The sequence below is a fragment of the Carassius carassius genome, chromosome 40 (genome assembly GCF_963082965.1).
Source record: "Carassius carassius chromosome 40, fCarCar2.1, whole genome shotgun sequence".
NCBI classification, from domain to species: domain Eukaryota; kingdom Metazoa; phylum Chordata; class Actinopteri; order Cypriniformes; family Cyprinidae; genus Carassius; species Carassius carassius.
The window spans coordinates 18,762,902-18,781,898 of record NC_081794.1 but is presented as its reverse complement, the minus strand read 5'-3'; the positions used below and the strand labels follow the sequence as shown (position 1 = coordinate 18,781,898).

The following is an 18,997-nucleotide window of genomic DNA, read 5'->3' as shown; positions in this document are numbered from 1 at the left end:
ATTTATACTCAATGTATTTATGAATGTAAAGCATGTCTGTGTGTGTCAAAATTGTGATTAAAATTGAAATCGCAAAATTGATCAAAAAAACCGTGATAGGTTTTTTTTTTGTCCATATTGCACAGCCCTAGTATAAAGGCACATTGTGAGATATAAAGGAAATAAAATGAGAAATGTAGTAAAAATTAAGTGTTTTTTTAATATGAGACAAAAACATAATTGTATCTTATAAATGAGGGTTTGCAGATATCAAATCAGTGAGAACGGCACAGAGATGTGCACTAACCTGCTCATGGTACTCGATGCCCATGCTGAGTGTGTTAATGAGAATGGCAATCATTATTCCTCGTCCAAAGTACTTGCTGTCCACAATCTTATGGAAAGTGTCGCACACCAGCCTCCAGAAATGGACCACCTTTGCTGCCCGAGCTCCTAATGCAAACTTCTTCTTCTTCCTGTTGGAATCTCTGCTGTCCCGATAATGGGCATCCTGTGTGAACTCATATACACCTTCACTGTCAGAGTCTGCCGTCTCATTCCCATCCACTCCCTCAGAGTCGTTAGCCATGGATTTGGCGCAATACGGACACGTCTCAGGGTCAAAGGTCAAAGCGGTGTCTAAGTTTGTGTCACTGCAGTTTATGAGTGCATCCTTACAGATGATCTTGCCTGAAATGTACAAGAAAAAGCGCATGATGCATGGACAAGTGTTTTTTTTGTTTTTAGATCTAGTATCTATCTATCTATCGCTCCATCTAATCATTTAATAAAAACATTTTTATTTGCAATAAGTGTTTGTATGAGTGTTTGAAAGTTTTCTTAAATTTCAATTATTTAGATTTAGATTGTCTGTGCCGGACAATGGAATATCAAAACTACACAACAAAGAAAAAAAAAAAAATGGATTTTGGATTAGCTTTTTTAGAATCTGGCATGGAGGCAATTGCAGGCATCAGCGGGCTCTATTCATTTTTATTTTGTGTTCTTTTATTAAAAAAAAATAAAATAAAAAATGTGATTAGGGTTTAATTGATCTGCATGTGCCCACTGATTTTAATCTCAAATTGAATTAAAATCTCACTTTTCATATGTTTACAACACAACAAAATACATTTCTAATGAAATATTTAAGTGACTGTTATATATTTATTATATTCTCTGGATATTAACACTTTTATTTTGTTTATATATATATATATATATATATATATATATATATATATATAATAAAAGTGTTAATATCCAGAGAATATAATAAATATATCCAATTGTTATAAATAACCTTTTATTTTATTTTATTTTATTTTATTTTTTTAAATCTAATCATTTTACTTTAATAGTTTATAAATTGAAATTATTGAATAGACATTTCAGGGTAAAATTTCCAGCAAAAGCAACTATACATAGTGTAACCAAGATGATATGAACAAAATATAACATACAAAATTATAGAATAGGGCTGTCAAATCGATTAATCACAAGTAATCGCATCCAAAATAAGACATAGACTTATAAATAAATATATTTCTTAAATATATACATGTATGTGTGTGTACTTATATATACACACACAGTATGCACACATATATTATGTAAACCCAAACTTTTATTTTGGATCCGATTAATTGCGAATAATCGATTTGATAGCCCTAATATGCAATTACTCTTTTTAATTTTGTTAATACCGCACAGCCATACTCTAAACTTGTGTTTCACACATCGAGTTATTGAATTTCACGAATTCCTGAATTTCAGTTTAAAATCTATTTACCAGGAGGAACTTGTGTCTCCACCAGGCACTGTGAGGTGTTGATGGGAGTAGGTGGGATATTTAGGTTGGTAAGGACACTAGCAGTGCAACTGCCACCTCCTGGTTCCAGGATTCTCTGTCTGAGCTGCTCTAAGGCCAGTGATGACTGTAACGTGGGGTAGTTCTTATGAACTGGAGCTGCAAATGGTACCGAGTTCCTCTTATATGCCAGGAGAAATGTGGGAGAAGGTGAGGGGCCACAGTGCAGCAGCTCAAGGTGGCCCATGGTCTGATAAACACTATGCACAGATTCTGCACCGCTGGAGCCCAGAGACCCACAAAAGGGGTCCTGATGAGGGACAACGACAGGTAGCATGAGATGCCCAGAGTTGTTGACATTTCCACTCTGGGCACCATTGTCCACCTCTCTGCCCCCATCAGTTCGGACACTCCCATTGCCCAGATGGTAGTGATGGTGTTGGTGGTGCTGATGGTGCATGACATGGCGGATGGATCCCTGGTGCTGCATCTGACGCCGTCTTTTCGTGGGTGGTGGTTCCAGTGGCGGAGAAGCGCAGATCCGCAGGCCTGCCCGACGACCGGCAACTCGGATGAGGTGGCAAATTTGCCTGGTGCCTTTGCGGATGATGTGGACTAGGTACTTGAGAAGCTCATCGTAGCAGCTTCCTGGCTCAGAGAAGCTATTCAGCGTGCTGGCGTTGGACCTGAAGCGCACTCTCTGTTCCTTCATAAGCTGGCTCTCTCGTTGCTTTGTCTCAGAGAACTGTGTCGCTATGACAACTAGACAAAGGTTGATCATGAAGAATGAGCCCACCTGAAAAACAGTGGAAGAGACCATGAACAGAGAGCGCTTCACTGTTCATTCATAACATTGTTACTGTAAAAACAAGAAAAGATGGCACGATAAAAATAGCAAGCATAAAATAAATAGTTATTTTCTGTACTAGTAGGATTTGAAATTAACAGACTGGAAGCTTAGAACAACCCCGAATTTAAAGGTACAGTTCTCCCAAAAAAGAACATTCTGTCATTATTCATTCATCATCACATCATTCCAAACCTGTATGACTTACTTTCTTCTGTGCAACACAAAATGAAACATTTTGAGAAATGTTTTCGTGTTTTTTGTACATACAATAATAGTCAAAAAGTTTTTAATTACCAATATTCTACAAAATATATATTTTTTTTGTTCCACAGAAGAAAGTCAAAAAGATTCAGAAAGACATGACATTGAATAAATTAAGTCAACTTAAGTCAAATTTATTTGCATAGTGCTTTTCACAATACACCAAAGCAGCTTTACAGAAAGTCATTATGTTTTTAATATGTGACACTGTTAATATGCAACAAAACCATAGGGGTCATAGGGGTCTTTATTTTATTTATTTATTTTTTTATTGAGATTTATACCTCATCTGAAAGCTGAATAAATAAGATTTCCATTGATATATGGTTTGTTGGGATACTATAATATCTGGCCGAGATTATTATATAACTATTGGAAAATCAAAATATTGAGAAAATCGCCTTTAAATTTGTCCAAAAGAAAGTCTTCAGCAATGCATATTACTAATCAAACATTAAGCTTTGGTATATTTACAGTAGAAAATGTACTAAATATCTTCATGGAACATGATCTTTACTGAATATCCTAATATTATTGTCATAAAAGAAAAATCGATAATTTTGATCCATACAATGTATTTTTGGTTAATGCTACAAATAAAACCATGCTACTTATGACTGTTTTTCTGGTCCAGGGTCACATATTTTTACATCTTCATGATTTTTTGGCAGATTAGAGCTGGGTGTAATAATATACAGTACATTTAGCAAAAATATAAGCAATCAAGCCATACTTTAAATATACATACTTGTACAGTATATATACGACTTTATATAAAGAGCTGAACGCCAAAATAATTATATTGATTAAATAAAAGTTGGAATTTCCAAGAAAGTATATATCACTTCACATGAATATACTGTATGCATATGGATAAAGCTGGATATATACTCAATATTATATATAAATCTATGCGACAATAAAGTTTAGATTTGTAAACTATGACAGAATATCATGACAGAAATTAGATTTTTGACTGATCTATCCATCTGGGCTTCTTCGTAAATGGGTCACACTTAGCTTCCTCCCGCCCGAAAACGGGCGAAGCCTTAAAATTGTACTTTACTTTTTCCCAGGATAACCAATCAAATATATTTTTGTTCTAGAATTTTTTCTGATTATTATTTAGAATTTTTAGATTTTTTTATGATACTTTGCATTAATTATATAATTTTGATGAGCTATTTTTTCCATTAGAATTAATATATCATTTTTTATTTTATATTTATTTAAAAAAAAAATTCAATAAATGCAGCATTTCACATCAAAATAGAGTGCCAGCCTAAAAAAAAAATGTTCCAGGAGAAGAACTTCATCTAGTGGCTTTAAAAAAATAGCCACTTTTGTGTAATGTCCTGTACCAGCCTGTAGGCTGTCTATAGCTTCCTATATATCCTATATAGAAAGGCTTTTTGATTCCTTTTGTTGTTTTAGACATGATTTCTCTATCTTATTCGTTTTTTTTATTTAGATATACATTTAGATATTCTAAAAGATGATTACTTTATTTTCTTAACAAAAATGTTTAGATAAGTATCATGTTTTGCATTATGATTACAATCAAACTATAGCATTTGGTTAGAAAGGGAACACAATGTGTGTGTGTGTGTGTGTGTGTGTGTGTGTGTATGTGTGAGTGAATGTGTGTGTGTGTGTGTGTGTGTTGCATTTGAGCGAGAGTCTCTTTTTGTATTTTTTATTTATTTATTTTTGCATATTCTCAAAATTTGCTGTTGCAGTCTTACCAGTCTCTCTCTTTCTCTCTCTCTCTCTGTCTCTCTCTCTCTCTCTCTCTCTCTCTCTCTCTCTCTCTCTCTCTCTCTGTGTGTGTGTGTGTGTGTGTGTGTGTGTGCATTTGAGCAAGTTTTTTTTTTTCATTTATTGATTTTTATGTGGAATATTCTACAAATTTGCTGTTGCAGTCGCCAGTTTATCTGTGTATGTGTGTGTGTGTTTGTGTGCGTGGGTGTGTGTGTGTGTGTGTGTGGAGGGGGATCTTATTTGCACTCTTGATGTTCTAGAGTGTCACCCCTTCATTGCTGTACACTTTTTTTCAGCACAGTTGCTGATCTGTAGCTTGTACCACCAAAAGTTTCTCTGAGTTTTCCTATTTTTTCGTATTTCCCATTCATTTCCTATGTCGCCCGTTTTCGGGCGGGAGGAAGCTAAGTGTGACTTTTTTTTTTACGACCCTTTAACATATCAGAATCATCTCCTTGATTTTTTTGTGTGTTCATATAGGTAATACAACAAAAGTCACCAAGTTTCATCCCCATCCGATGAAGCAAAAAAATTAAACATTTCAAAACGTTCAAGTTTTCGCCCGTTTTCGGGCGAAGAAGCCCAGAGGGTTAAATACCCCTAAATGGAACCCCTGAAAAGGTTTAAACCATTTTGACATCCACTCCATTTCCTCGGCTAAACAAAACATGATTTATTGCATGTAATGGACTTTGTAACTACAATGGTTTAAAAACATTTTTTTTAATTCAAATATGATTCTCTTTTCTTTGTCTTCTGAGCTGTCTAAGCCTGTCTGACACAGAATTACATCAGAGCCTGTATGTCTGTTCGGTGACAGTTCAGGTAATGCTCTCATAAATGAGTCCAGGTCTGCCCAGCTCAGCCCAGAGCCACTCACTATTATCAGGAGGATGAAGTAGATGAAATTGTAAAAGGAGTGAGCATCCATAACAAAGTACATGATGTCCACCCAGCCCTCCAGAGTAATAACCTACAGGAAAGAACAAAAGGAGAGGGATTCAGTGAAGCTTATGTCTCATAAGAGGCTGTTTAAATAAGGCATTATTTTTTTATATATATAATTATTTTTAGGAAACTTCTAGGTGCATTGTAGATATATCACAAGCATGAAAAAAAAAACTGGTACTATTTTCAATAGAGTGACAGACATGCAAACTAAAAGCATAAGTAATCTCTGATTACATGCTTCTCTTCTGAGATCAGTTTTTGGTTTTTTACTAAAGCATGCATGATGAGGTAGACAGTACAGATATTGAATGCTCAGGGGGGGGACCCTACCCAGCATGCACTCGTCATTCCCTTTGATTAATCTGTCACAGATTAGGGAGAAACAGGGAAAGGCAAGACCGGATGGAAAAAGGCATTTGCTTGCTATTTACAGGGCAATTGGGTGTGCTAGCAGGATGAAGGGCTGTCAGACAGCTAATTCATTTTTAGATACTAAAAATTAAGCGGAAAACCACAGAATTGGCCGATTGCTAAAGGAAGATTAAGTCATCAGGCCACTGCACAGTTCAGTATATAACAGTCACTTAAATATTTCATTAGAAATGTATTTTGTTGTGTTGTAAACATATGAAAAGTTAGATTTTAATTCAATTTGAGATTAAAATCAGTGGGCACATGGAGAACAATTAAACCCTAATCACATTTTTTTTTCTTGTTTTTTTTTTTATAAAAGAACACAAAATAAAAATTAATAGAGCCCGCTGATGCCTGCAATTGCGTCCATGCCAGATTCTAAAAAAGCTAATCCAAAATCCAAGAACAGATGAGCTTTGTTATTTAAACACAATGTCAAGGGTTTATGATATCATTGAACAGTCAGGGAAATTGCATTTAGCACATTTGAGTTCAAGATAGTAAATGAAGTATTCGTTTGGATCAACTTCAATCAATCAGTAAATTAAATGTCCCAAATGGGTCAAAGTGCCTCGGATTTTGGTGGCTGTGTAAAACCATATCTTTACAGTCTATACTATCAAATGAACCAATAAATAATTACATACATTTTAAATGCTACAAGTGAATTTAGGCATCACAATATTTCAAAGTACAGTGTGTAAAACAGCATTATTTTTGAGATTAGTGTTATTACATTATTAGATTTTTTAAAGATTAAGCATTAGATGATGTATGTGGTATTTGAAATGTAAAAATAGGAAAAAATGAGCTTGCACAATTACATATCCAACAGCAACTAACACTATTTTTTATGGCAACAACATATTGTGCATCCATACTAAACTGTCATATTAAGGCATTGTAAATGTGTTTAAAGGTCTTGGTATAAGTCTTCACAGCATAAGCAATAAAAGAAGACATGCAACAGACCTGAAAGATGGCAATCCAGGCATAACCAATGTTGTCAAAGTTTATGGCCCCCTTGAAGGGATTGGCCTCTCCGGCAGAGCAGTTGGTGTAATACTTGTTCCAGTTGACGCAGGTGGTATTGTCTGTGCTATTGTAAGCTGCCATGTCCAGCTGGCACTGCCGGCCCTCCTCGTGAAGCGTGGGGATGGAGCTGCACAGGCGCATGCCATTCTCCCGTGGTTGAGAACAGATAAACGGGTTTTCATCATCATTTTCTGTGTGGTAGTAGTTGTGCAGGTCTAGACTGGTAGGCCTGTACAAAGGATAAAATAAGAATTGCTTCCTAAAATGATAGTTTATCACAAAAAAAAAAAATTAGAAATCAAAAATGGCACAAAACAATTACATTATGATAGCCTTTCAAGTCTAAAGTAACTGGATCACTGAGTCAGTGAAGTGAACTTGTGAATTAATCACTCAGACCGGTTATGTGAACAAGGTACTAGAAAGATTTGTTCATAAAAAAAAATAATAATAATTCACTATGTTCCTCATACAAGGCATGTGTATGTCATATGCACCCATTTTATGGTTATTTTATATTTCTTTCTCTTATTTGGCAGCTTTACGGACCTATTCCTCTTTTGCTGTCAATGAAGTGAAGAGTAACCAAGATATATATATTTTTTTAATTCACCTGTTGTGTGCCATGAAAGAATGAATATGTACAGTATGCAATGCACAAACACACAGTTCAGACAACTCCCGCAAATGACTGCAAATCAACTGTGCATTGAGCAATAACTCAGTGCCCTCCGCTCAGCCTCAGCTTCTCCTAGGGTGTTGGGCAAACACTTATTTGAGCAGCAGTCGGGCTACAACGAGATCAGCAGTAACTATCTCCAGAAGAAATGCGATTGAGCAAGGCCTAGCTTTAATGGCGTTTGGCTCTGACACTGGATAATTGGGCCGTCTGTCAACACAAATTCACCTCAGAGAGAAAGTGCCATGGCGAATTAGCTGCACAAGTACCTTCAATTACCCATTGGGACAAATCCTAACCTTCCAAAGAACCCTGCCCCTTGAAATATTTATTTCTTAAGAGCAATTTAACAGTTTAAGACCATCTTAATGTTACATAATCACCGCTGCAAGCCAATCTCTGTGAGGCAGTGGATTCCTTCAACACGCTGTGTTGGCCAGGCCATGAATCCATGGGGTTTAATTCATGCTCTCAGAGCAATGATAGCTGGGGGGTTTACAGTGCTAGATAGTAAACAAAAAGAATTGATTTTGAAAATTAAATGGAAGCAGAAAGAAGAGAAATGGAAACTTATCATTAATTTTTTTTACGGTTCATCAAACATAAGATAGTGTCTGCTATAGATTTACACATTTGTGGACATTTGGTGCACATTTATTTCCATATCAATTTGAACATTATTTGCTCAAAAAAAGGGGTAAGGAGTTGTGCTGCAGTAACAGAGGAGAGCTCACTAATACTCAAAGTAAACATATAAAATAAGTAAAACACTTTTATTCTAATCATTTTAAAATATATTACCAAACACAATAATTGCTATATAGTTTTCTGTTTACTGCTTTCAAGCCTCTCCTCTTTTTTGATCTCGTATTCACATTTAGCCTTTCATCATGTGCTCACATTATAAACCTTCTAATTTTAAGACTCCTGAGGTCCCTCGTAAATCAATATCATGCTTGTGATATTACATCCCATGCCATCACACTCACAGGGAGAAGTTTTCCGGGAGGAAGCAGCGATTGCGGAGAAGCCCGGCCCACAACTGGACCCCTACAATCCCAAAGATGAAGAAAACAAAGAAGCAAAGTAGCAGCACATTGCCCAGCATGGGAAGAGTGTCCAGCAGAAGTGTCACCAGGATCCTCATACCTGCAACATAATGAAAGAGCAACTGTAGTATCATTTCATCCCTCACACGCTCAAAAATACACTGTTGTAATAATAAAAAGATATGGCCACAAGCATATTGCTCTCATAAAACATATGAAATTATAGTGCTATAATGCACTAAACAAAATGTTGCTCTCTTTCACATTTATAGAGGCTCATTGTCGACCCACAGTACAAATGTTTATACGCGCCAGTAAAAATCTCTGCTGATATTCAGTTTTTGAGACTCTGCTGCTGCCCTGGCTATTCCAATATTTCTGCCCTGTGTCAAATCACAATGCCAGCTGACTGGAGCATAAATGATGAAAATCATTTCCTGCTCAGGGTTTGGCTGGTAATTGGTGGAGCAGGGTAATCCAGCCGGTGCTCCCTGGCAGCCTGCAGTCTGTGGGTGATAACTGTGGCTGGCTGTAATTTCCACATTTGGAGGAAGAGTGAGTGGCGATAAGCAGTGAGGCATTAACAGGAATGAATGACAATGGAGTTTCCGTGTCATCACATAAAATGCCTCTTTGCTGTGTGGGTTTACAGAGCTTAGTATTGTGCAGATGCTGCATTTCTCAAAGCCACCGTCTTCGAGACGGGTTTTAGCCCCTTAAATTCACTCTTCTCTAATGAGACGCCCTGATGGAAACATGGCCTCAAAATATTTTTTTTTTTATGTCTGGGAATTTAGGAAATTCTGCATCATTTTGTGAGTGTTTATCAGCCTGTATTTATTTACTTGAAATTAGTAAATAGTGAGTGCCGAACGACAATCGAGGTCACTGAAATTCAGATTGTTTCTTCCCATTACGTTGCTTTTCTCATGGATAATCCACTGCTCTGAGATTTCTGCACAGAAAATCACTGCCTAACTTCGGTCATTAGTGACTCCAAATGACTGTGGAGTTCACCCTTGCACAGCAATTCGCCTAAACTTGCCAAGTCAGGGCTTAACAAGCACTGAATCGGTGACAGTGGCACAGATCTGTGTCCCTTACAAACTGAAAGGTAATTCCCCAGGGAGCAAGGTATATTTCCTGGAGAAAATCACCTTCTGGAATCTGGGTCCCTTAAGAAGCCTGATAAATGTATTGAGTTTCCTCACAATACGATAATTGACTGTCTAAGCAGGAGGCTGAGCTAACTTTAGTCAATGTTCTTTGTTAATGTCTCTTGTCAACTTATTTCATGATTTAGATTTCCCAAAATATGTATAAAACTCTAGTAATTGTTTAATTTTCTAAAATATATTGTAGTATAGACTACACAAAATGTGTAATGTTAGATTCAACTGTCACATGGAATTTACTACTTTGCTGAAAGGCTGAACCTCATGAACAATAATGGGAGATTTGAAATTGCATATATATATATATATATATATATATATATATATATATATATATATATATATATATATATATATATACATATATATAATTATCAACATAACAAACAAATATAAATAAATTATGAAGTTGACAAATAAAATGCGTCAATTGCTTTTGTGTTTTTTTTTTTAGTTTTAAAAAGCTACATTTAAGTTGCACATTTTTGTAAAGCATTTACAAATGTAAGACCTTAAGTTTAATTTAATATTGCAATTAAAAAGTTGCATTAAAAGCACAATTTAAATGCTACATTTAAACAACAACAACAACAAAAAAACTATTGAAAGCCTACAGTATATTTGAAAAAGTTGATGCGTTAAATGGATAGTGCACCAGAAATGAAAACTTAGAAAGATATTTTAAAGAATGCTGGTAACCAAAACATTTTGGTTCCCACTGACTTTCATTATATAGACATAAAATTCAATGGAAGTCAATGGGAACCAAAAACTATTTGATTACAAACAAAATGTATAATTTCATGTTCCACAGAAGTAAGAGTATCATATACAGTAGGTTTGACAAAATAATGATGACATTTTTTAAAATACATTTAAATGTAAATTATTTTACTGATATATTAATTTATCTCCACAAATGAAAACATAAAAATGTCATACTTCCTCTTTATATGATTACTTAATTATCTAAATTACTTTTCAACACCTACCATAGATGTCAGTCCTAATTTCCCTTATCACTGCATTAATATTGACAGACAAATGAAATTAGCAAATATTCCAGAAAACAACTCGTTATTTACCCGTCTCCTTATCTGCCCAAGCTAAGTCAGTCTATAGCTATTCACTAATGCAAAGATCTGACTCTCTGCAGGTGGCTCAAATCATTTATAAACCCCTCCTGAAAAAATTATTTAGGAGAGTGTATTCCCCAAGGGCAGACTGTAAATATCCTGCCATAGCTATTATTTTCTGTTGAAAAGAGAGTCTCCCAGGCCACACAATGTGCTCAGGCCCTGTGTTATGAAGAAGACCCCTGGGATCCCCTGCCCTTTGGAGTCCTCCACATGCACCAAACAAGCTCAATAACAAAGCACAGGGGAGAAAGAGATCATAACCATGCTATCTATCTATTTCTCATAAGCTTCCACAGATAATAAAAGAGCAGCTTCTCTGTAGGTTTAATTAAAACAGCTTGAGGGGACATGAAAACCACATAAACACAGGAGTCTATTCCAGTGTTGTACTGCTGTAGCAGTCTTAACACAAGGGCGTTGATACTTGGCAGAATACTTAACAAGAGAGATGAGAAGCTTAATCTTCTCAATATTAATTCAATAAGGTTGTAAAAGGACAATACTCAACCCACTGATTTCATTTCTGCATCACTCAATAGCTCATTAAAGAGTGCTGGAGAAATAAATGCCCTGATGTTATAAAGTTCAAAACAATTTTCTGTCATGAAACTCTAGATGGCACAGGCCAATAAGTCTAACCCAATCTGATATAATTGCATATTCATCAACATGGCATGGCTGATTGGTTTCTTTGTGCATCAGCAGCCAATAAGCTTGCTGCTCTATATTCAAACACTTGGCTAGTGCTTGCTGCAGCGCACTTCAGAAACTCTCCACCTCCCCCAGCTCCGCCTGTATAGATATGCTACAGGGTAATTTCATCTATGTTATACAGTGGTGGCCAAAAATTATTAGAACACTAGTATTTTCACCAGCCAAATATGGTTTTAACTCAGTTATTTCTATATTTTGCTGTAGTGTGTCAGTAGGAAATATCAGTTTACATTTTCAAACATTAATTTTATCATTAATTGTAATACAATTAAATGAGTTTATATAAAATGAGTTTGACAACAGACAGTGCTCCACGCAGAGATCTGATCTCATCCTCAACCAGTCTGTCTGGAATGACATGAAGAAACAGAACAAACTGAGACAGACTAAATCCAGAAGAACTGTGGCAATGTCTCTAAGACTTTTCAAACTTCTAACAGTACTGTAGCTTTGCAGGTAGGTTTCTAGAAGAATCTTGGAGACGCTGACACAGTTCTTCTGGATTTAGTCCTGATTTAGGATTCTATCATCCATTTGTTCCAAGGGTTATTAAACATTGCATATAAAATTATAAACAAAAAGTTTTCAGTGTTTTAAAGTTTTCAGTGTTAAAAAAAATATTATAATAAGTGCTAAAATGTTAATTTTACATTTTAGAAATATTACATATGTATTTTAACATTATTTTTCATAATAATAATAATAATGTACATAATATCAATGTTTTTGGTAATTACATGATTTATATAACTGTTTTACAGTATCCCAATTGGTAGAGAAACACTTGAAGGGTGACCATACATTTACTTTTTTTGTAAAATTAAATTAAATTAAATTAAATTAAATTAAATTAAATTAAATTAAATTAAATTAAATTAAATTAAATTAAATTTAATTTAATTTAATTTAATTTAATTTAATTTAATTTAATTTAAATTCACCCACCTGATCCAAGACTTGTAGACTACACTTACACAATTAGCACAGTCCATTTTAATGTCTGCTTTGTTGCAATTCTTAAAAAGTCACTCATGTGATGGACAAAGTTATCAGTTTCTCTCTTCCTGTGTCTGTATCCCTTTCTCTCCAATAGTGCCCTCTTTCCTCTCACCAATCTACGTGTCCACCACTCCAATTACTGCTGGCCTTCTGAAAATGATGACCGCAACATCACCGCTGGCGGACACTCGACATGATGTTGTTGCTAGGCCCAAATAATAATAGAATACACAAGTGGGCAGCCAGGCGGATTTCCAATTAACCTCCAGCCGCCCTCGAGTGTGGAATCACGATGAATTCTAATCCAGAAGATGAAGTGTAAAAGAGCTCCAAACTTTCTGACAGACTAATCCACCCTCTGGGGGAGTGAAATGGCATGAATAGTGGTCTGTCTACATATTACAAACCTTTTAAGAGATCGCTTTTTACACCTGCACACCAAATACAAGGCAGAGTGAGCCAGCTGTACACCTCAGCAGCGTTGAGTATTTTGATTTGTGAGGGAACATGTTTGTCATCTACTGACAGTTTTGCCCCGTCTCTTCATCAATCAAGCCATGGGTGTGGAGAACAACAGAGTGTGATGTTGATTAAGACAGCTCCTCAAAGATAGGAAGAACAGAACGGAGGGCAGGGAAGTATAGAGGACAAAGAAGAAGGTGATGTGAAACACAGAGTGAGACTGTCATGACTCTGGAAAGTACAAGCTCAACCATAGGCCTTTAACACAAATTTAACACGGATGAATAGAAGACTTTGAGGGATAGATTTACAGTCTTTACAATGCCAAACGCTGTATAAAGATAGTAGATCATATCATTTTTGGCAACATAAAATTTTCAAAACTGTTTTATGGATTTTTTTTTTTTTTTTTTTTTACATAAAAACTAATAATTCTTAAAAGTACACTATAGTCTAATTACATTTTCAAAATAAATAAATAAATAAAATGTAATAAAATACACAATTTTTTTAAACTTTGAAAAAAAACTTTTAGACCCTAGTTGCAGAATTTGCCTTATAGAGTGGGAAAGACCACTGACACCAATTTATCTAATCCTTTACTGTCAAAAGAGTTTCAAAATGTTTATGACATGCTGCTTTAGTTTCCAGCTTGACAGTTTAATGATTGATGATTTGAGTTTAACTCCTATTATGTTCTTCTCTCTCCCTCTCTTTTGTTTTGTTTAGTGCTGAAAAAAAAAGTGAAAACTGACAAATATGATCAACAGACATCTCTGTTACTCATTTTCCCAGCGATGGTCCGCAGCAGGCGAGCCACAGATAAAATAATTCACAAATTAATAATAATAATTTGTTACATTTATATAGCGCTTTTCTGGGTACCCAAAGCGCTTTACATAGAAGGGAGGGGGACTCCTCCACCACCACCAGTCTGCAGCATCCACCTGGATGATGCAAAGGCAGCCATAATGCGCCAAAACATCCACCATACACCAGCTTAATGGTGGAGAGGAGACAGAGTGATGAAGCCAATCAGTAGATATAGGGATGGATAGGAGGCCATGATGGTCAGAGGCCAATAGGCGAATTTGGCCAGTATGCCGGTTACAACTTTTTTCGAAGGACATCCTGGGATATTTAATGACCACAGAGAGTCAGGACCTCGGTTAAATGTCTCATTCAAAGGACAGTACTTTTACAGTATAGTGTCCCCTTCACTATACTGGGGCATTAGGACCCACACAGACCACAGGGAGAGCACCCCCTGCTAGCCTCACTAACACCTCTTCCAGCAGCAACCTAGTTTTCCCAGGAGGTCTCCAATCCAGTTACTGACCAGACTCAACCCTGCTTAGCTTTAGTAGGCAACAAGCCTTGGGCTACAGGGTGATATGGCTGCTTTTATAATGCAAACATTAGGCCTTTAATTAGTCTGGGTGGGCAGGGCTGTCGCAAGTGGGGTGAAAGGTGGTGACGATTATAGGGGCCCACGGCCCCCACCGATCTCAACCGTCTGGCTGAGGCTATCCTAAAAAGACAAACAGGACAGTTGACAGGCCACTGCTGCGTGTCGTCACGAAAGCTTATCATTTTCATGTGTTTTTAAGCCTGACCACTTTCCAATTTAAACATTCAAAAGAGTTTAAATCATTCAAACACAAGACGCGGAAAATCTCAACTCGCGTGCTGTGTTCGGTGCGCACGCATCTCTCAGACCCGCGTCTGACAGACAGCGACACTGAACCCAGCTCTCCTTTGCGAAGCTCTCCTCAAACTTCCTCCTGCACCTGAACGAACAAACACAAATCGCAGTTTAAACAAACAGAAAAGGATGTGAAAAAGCCCATTTCAGCACCACGATGTTCTGGTGTTCAGGGCTCAAGCAGAGAGAGGCGTCTCAAAACAATTTTTTAACACAGAATTTGCCTCTTTTTGCTCTTGACAAAATATGTCAGAATACCCGTCTTGGAAAGTATGTTCGAAAAAACTGTCGGTTATGTCTTAAGTGAAAGTAAACAGTTGAGAAATATATCGAATGTGTATTATATTGGATGCTTCATCGTCTCTTATAGTGACCCCGCCTAATTTTCTCTACTAGCTGCTGTAATGTTAATCCAAGAAAATATTAATCCATTTTTTTAAGTTTTAATAGTAGGTGCAGGACACTATAATTAATTTAGGTAAGAGAGTATAGCAAAATAAAGCGAGCTGTGACATATTATACCCAAAAAATCTTCATACATTGGACAACTAGTGAAATTGATAGAAAAAAAAAATGGGACCAAAAATAATTCAGACACTTTGACCTCACCATGTTTTGCTTACGTGTTTTTTTGCCTGAATTGCTAATGCAACCTTTTCACACCACAGACTGAACAAAATTAAACATTGCTTGGTAATTTTTCAACAAAGTATTGATAGTTGTGTAAATATTGTCATACTAACAGTTGTCTGAAGTTTGGGTTGATTGTAATCCATTACATATCTTTCTATCAAAGTTATCTGACATTATCAAGATGAATTTGTTCTGACAGTTCAACTCTGAGTTCTTTTCATATTTTATTACCATTTTATAAACTAGAGCAAATAAACTGTGATAATGTAATACAAGTTGAAGGTGTCTGAATACATTTTGGTTTGACTGTTAATTTAATTTTTACAGTGAAGACTATGCAGTGCTGTTTTATATTTAATTATTTGTTTTCTGTACCTGGACACCTACAAACATGAAACAACCTAAACATTGTGCAATTAGCAGAAATAAATAAATAGAATGAACATATAAATTAAACAATTTCAAACAGGGCCCACTGGTACAACCTGCACCGGGGCCCCGAAAAACCCCAGCTACGGCCCTGTGGGTGGGTCCTGAATAATGATTTAGACTGTCTGCTACCACTTCACCCCCTGTCTCAGATTACCACAGGTATCAATTAGTAATTAATCATGACAGAGATGGATGCACTCCTGCTCCTAACTTAACTAGAAGGAAGACACCTGTATGCCATTTGTGACCCTTGAGGCCTACAGTGAATAATGTGGTACCCATGAAAAATGAGTACACAATATGGTTGTGTGAATAATAATATCTTCCTTCTATGCCTTTCATATGGACATTCATGAAGTACTTTATTATTATTCACACAACCATATTGTGTACTCATTTTTCATGGGTACCACAATAACACGGCCTGCTCCTCTGATGAAGAAGAGGGGCAGTTTGTCTGTCGGACTGATAGACATACTGAACCATATTCAGAGGGGTGACACCTGAAGAGGTCCCCTCACAAATTACCCTCACCAAAACCTTAGCTGGGCTAGTGAAAAAATTCCAGCTAAATGCTACCATTGTTCAATATGCATTTTACTACTCTCCACAAATAGGGACATCAAGCTGAATTGGCCAGACATGGCTCCTCGTGAAATAAGAGTCGCGGGGGAACCGCGGGCATCTCTTTGGCACGTAGGGTGATTAAAACATCCGGTATACATAGATGTGGCCAATGAAATATCATCACCCTGCCTCAGAGAGGGAGAGAGAGAGAGAGAGAGAGAGAGACAGTCTCTATTATTTTTTCTTTGTGTGTGTGTGTGTGTGCAAAGAGAGAAGCCGTTAAAAGCACTGAAGAGGAAAATGATCTATAAATCTAAAGTTCCTAAAATGGCATGAACTCCTCTGGTATATGACAGAGCCCAGGCTACATTTCTCATTCAAATGTTGATTAAATTGCATTAATTGACCACGGTGCTTAAATAATGTAATTCAACATAGAACATTCTGAATTTAATAAACTCTATGATTGAATGCAGAGAATGAATAAACTGAATTAAGTTCTGAGTTCTTATTTTCTACAGCAGAAACTGGTAGAAATAGTAGAAAATCATTTAAAAAATATATAATAATAAAAATTTTAAAAAGTGATTATTTGGGGTGTACATAATATTGCAAAATCCTTACTAACGTATAAAGAACACAAGCATTAGATCTCAATATAATATAAAAAGACATTTTTATTGCGGTGCAACCTGCTTTGTTTTATGAATTACTGTGCATGTTTTGCACTTTCCAGACAAGACTGTTTAACATTAATAAATTCAAGAAAAAAACAAATCACTGCCTTTGAGTGATTGAATCATTTACTTTACTAACTCATTCATAACCTGAACTCGTTCAGGAATGAACCATGTGACTGTCTTTGAGTGACTGAATCATTTACTAAACCAATAATAATAAAAAAAAGATTCATTCAGGAATGTCTGTGACACTTTATAATAAGATTCCATTCAATTAATGTTACTTATTGCTTTAGCAAACACTAACTAACAAGCAGAAATAAATTTGTTACTCTATTTATTAATATTTGTTAAAAATTAGTTAATTAAAAAAATACAGCCATTTATTGTTAGTTCATGTTAGGTCAGGCATATTAAATAATATTAAAATTTATATATATATTTATATATTTTTATATTTATTTATTTATTTATATATTTTTATATTTATATATATATATATATTTTTTTTTTTTTTATTATTTTTTTTTTATGTAAACTAATAAAGTTAACTAATGTTAGCAAGTGAATTTGGAAAATGGTTGCTGATATTGTACTCACTGGGCACTCGGTTGATAGCCCGAAGAGGTCGAAGTACTCTGACCGTTCGGACTGCAGAGAAACTAACATTCTGCAGGTTGAGAGAGTATTCCAGCATCCTGTAAACACACACAAATAAAAAGAGTTTCAACTTTCAATAAACCAAGATATTAGAATGTATGCACATACTAATGAAGACACATTACCCCCATTTGCAGTGCATCTGTTAATTAATCCACATTTTGGATTTTATTGGAATTTTAATATCACCTGAAGGCAAAAACTGATCTGATTTTTAAACTAATGAATATCCTCCATATGTATCACTTACTATGGCAACAAAGCATAAAAGGCCAGCAATATTTTCAAATAAACACTGACAGCCCAGACACATTAGTGGCGTGTTTTCTGCTGAACTGCCAACGCCATACTGTAGATCAATCGAAAGTAATCAGGATTCATCAAGCAATTACACTGAATCGTTTTCAATTAGGTCAAAGAGAGGTGGAAGGAAGGTTAATGTAGAGCTTTCGCAAACAAACACATGCACAGCTGCTCCGCACATGTGAACTTCGTAGTGAGGCACATGAAAGAATCGCATGTTTTTGTAGAAAATAAACAAAGTGTGTGTCTCTATGTGCCTGTGAGCTTGCAACCGTGTAATTGCAAACCCAATAACCATTTCTTGCCATACAACAACTTAAAAAATGTACAATTACAGTATGTATCAAGTTAATACATAAAGCTGATGTCGATAAGCATATGCACATGTTGATGAGGGTTCTCACGGTCACATGGCCTGCTTAGATTAAAGCTGCGTGATCCGGGGTGTTTCTCCATTCTTTCAAATATGGATCGAGTGAAGTCAGTGACGTGCAAACAGTGCGAGCCCCATTAGCCAAGCAGGGCAGTGAGGAAATGTGTTCTGACTTTGTTGCTCCTGAAATGTGCAGAACAGCTTTGAAGGCACTGATTGGGCTTGATGGAAACCAGCTGGCGACTGGACTGCAAAAATAATAACAGTGGTGACTGAGACTAAAATTTGAAAGAATGGGAATGAAGAAAACACGAAAATATCGAAAGGGGAACACAGGAAGTGAATATGGAGAAAGGAGAGAAAAAG

At 36.0% G+C, this 18,997-nt stretch overlaps 1 protein-coding gene across 1 annotated transcript in view; it reads right to left on the bottom strand.

Moving 5' to 3' along the window:
• cacna1g (calcium channel, voltage-dependent, T type, alpha 1G subunit) overlaps nucleotides 1-18,997 on the bottom strand; it is a 224,892-nt gene that overhangs the window by 93,491 nt on the left and 112,404 nt on the right. Inside the window, exons 4-9 of the mRNA XM_059532382.1 lie at nucleotides 17,896-17,993; nucleotides 8,730-8,889; nucleotides 6,999-7,290; nucleotides 5,542-5,634; nucleotides 1,772-2,585; nucleotides 287-669 (exon numbers count right to left, since the gene is read on the bottom strand). Of these exons, the coding sequence (XP_059388365.1) occupies nucleotides 287-669; nucleotides 1,772-2,585; nucleotides 5,542-5,634; nucleotides 6,999-7,290; nucleotides 8,730-8,889; nucleotides 17,896-17,993 (1,840 nt within the window). The remainder of the gene's footprint in view (nucleotides 1-286; nucleotides 670-1,771; nucleotides 2,586-5,541; nucleotides 5,635-6,998; nucleotides 7,291-8,729; nucleotides 8,890-17,895; nucleotides 17,994-18,997) is intronic.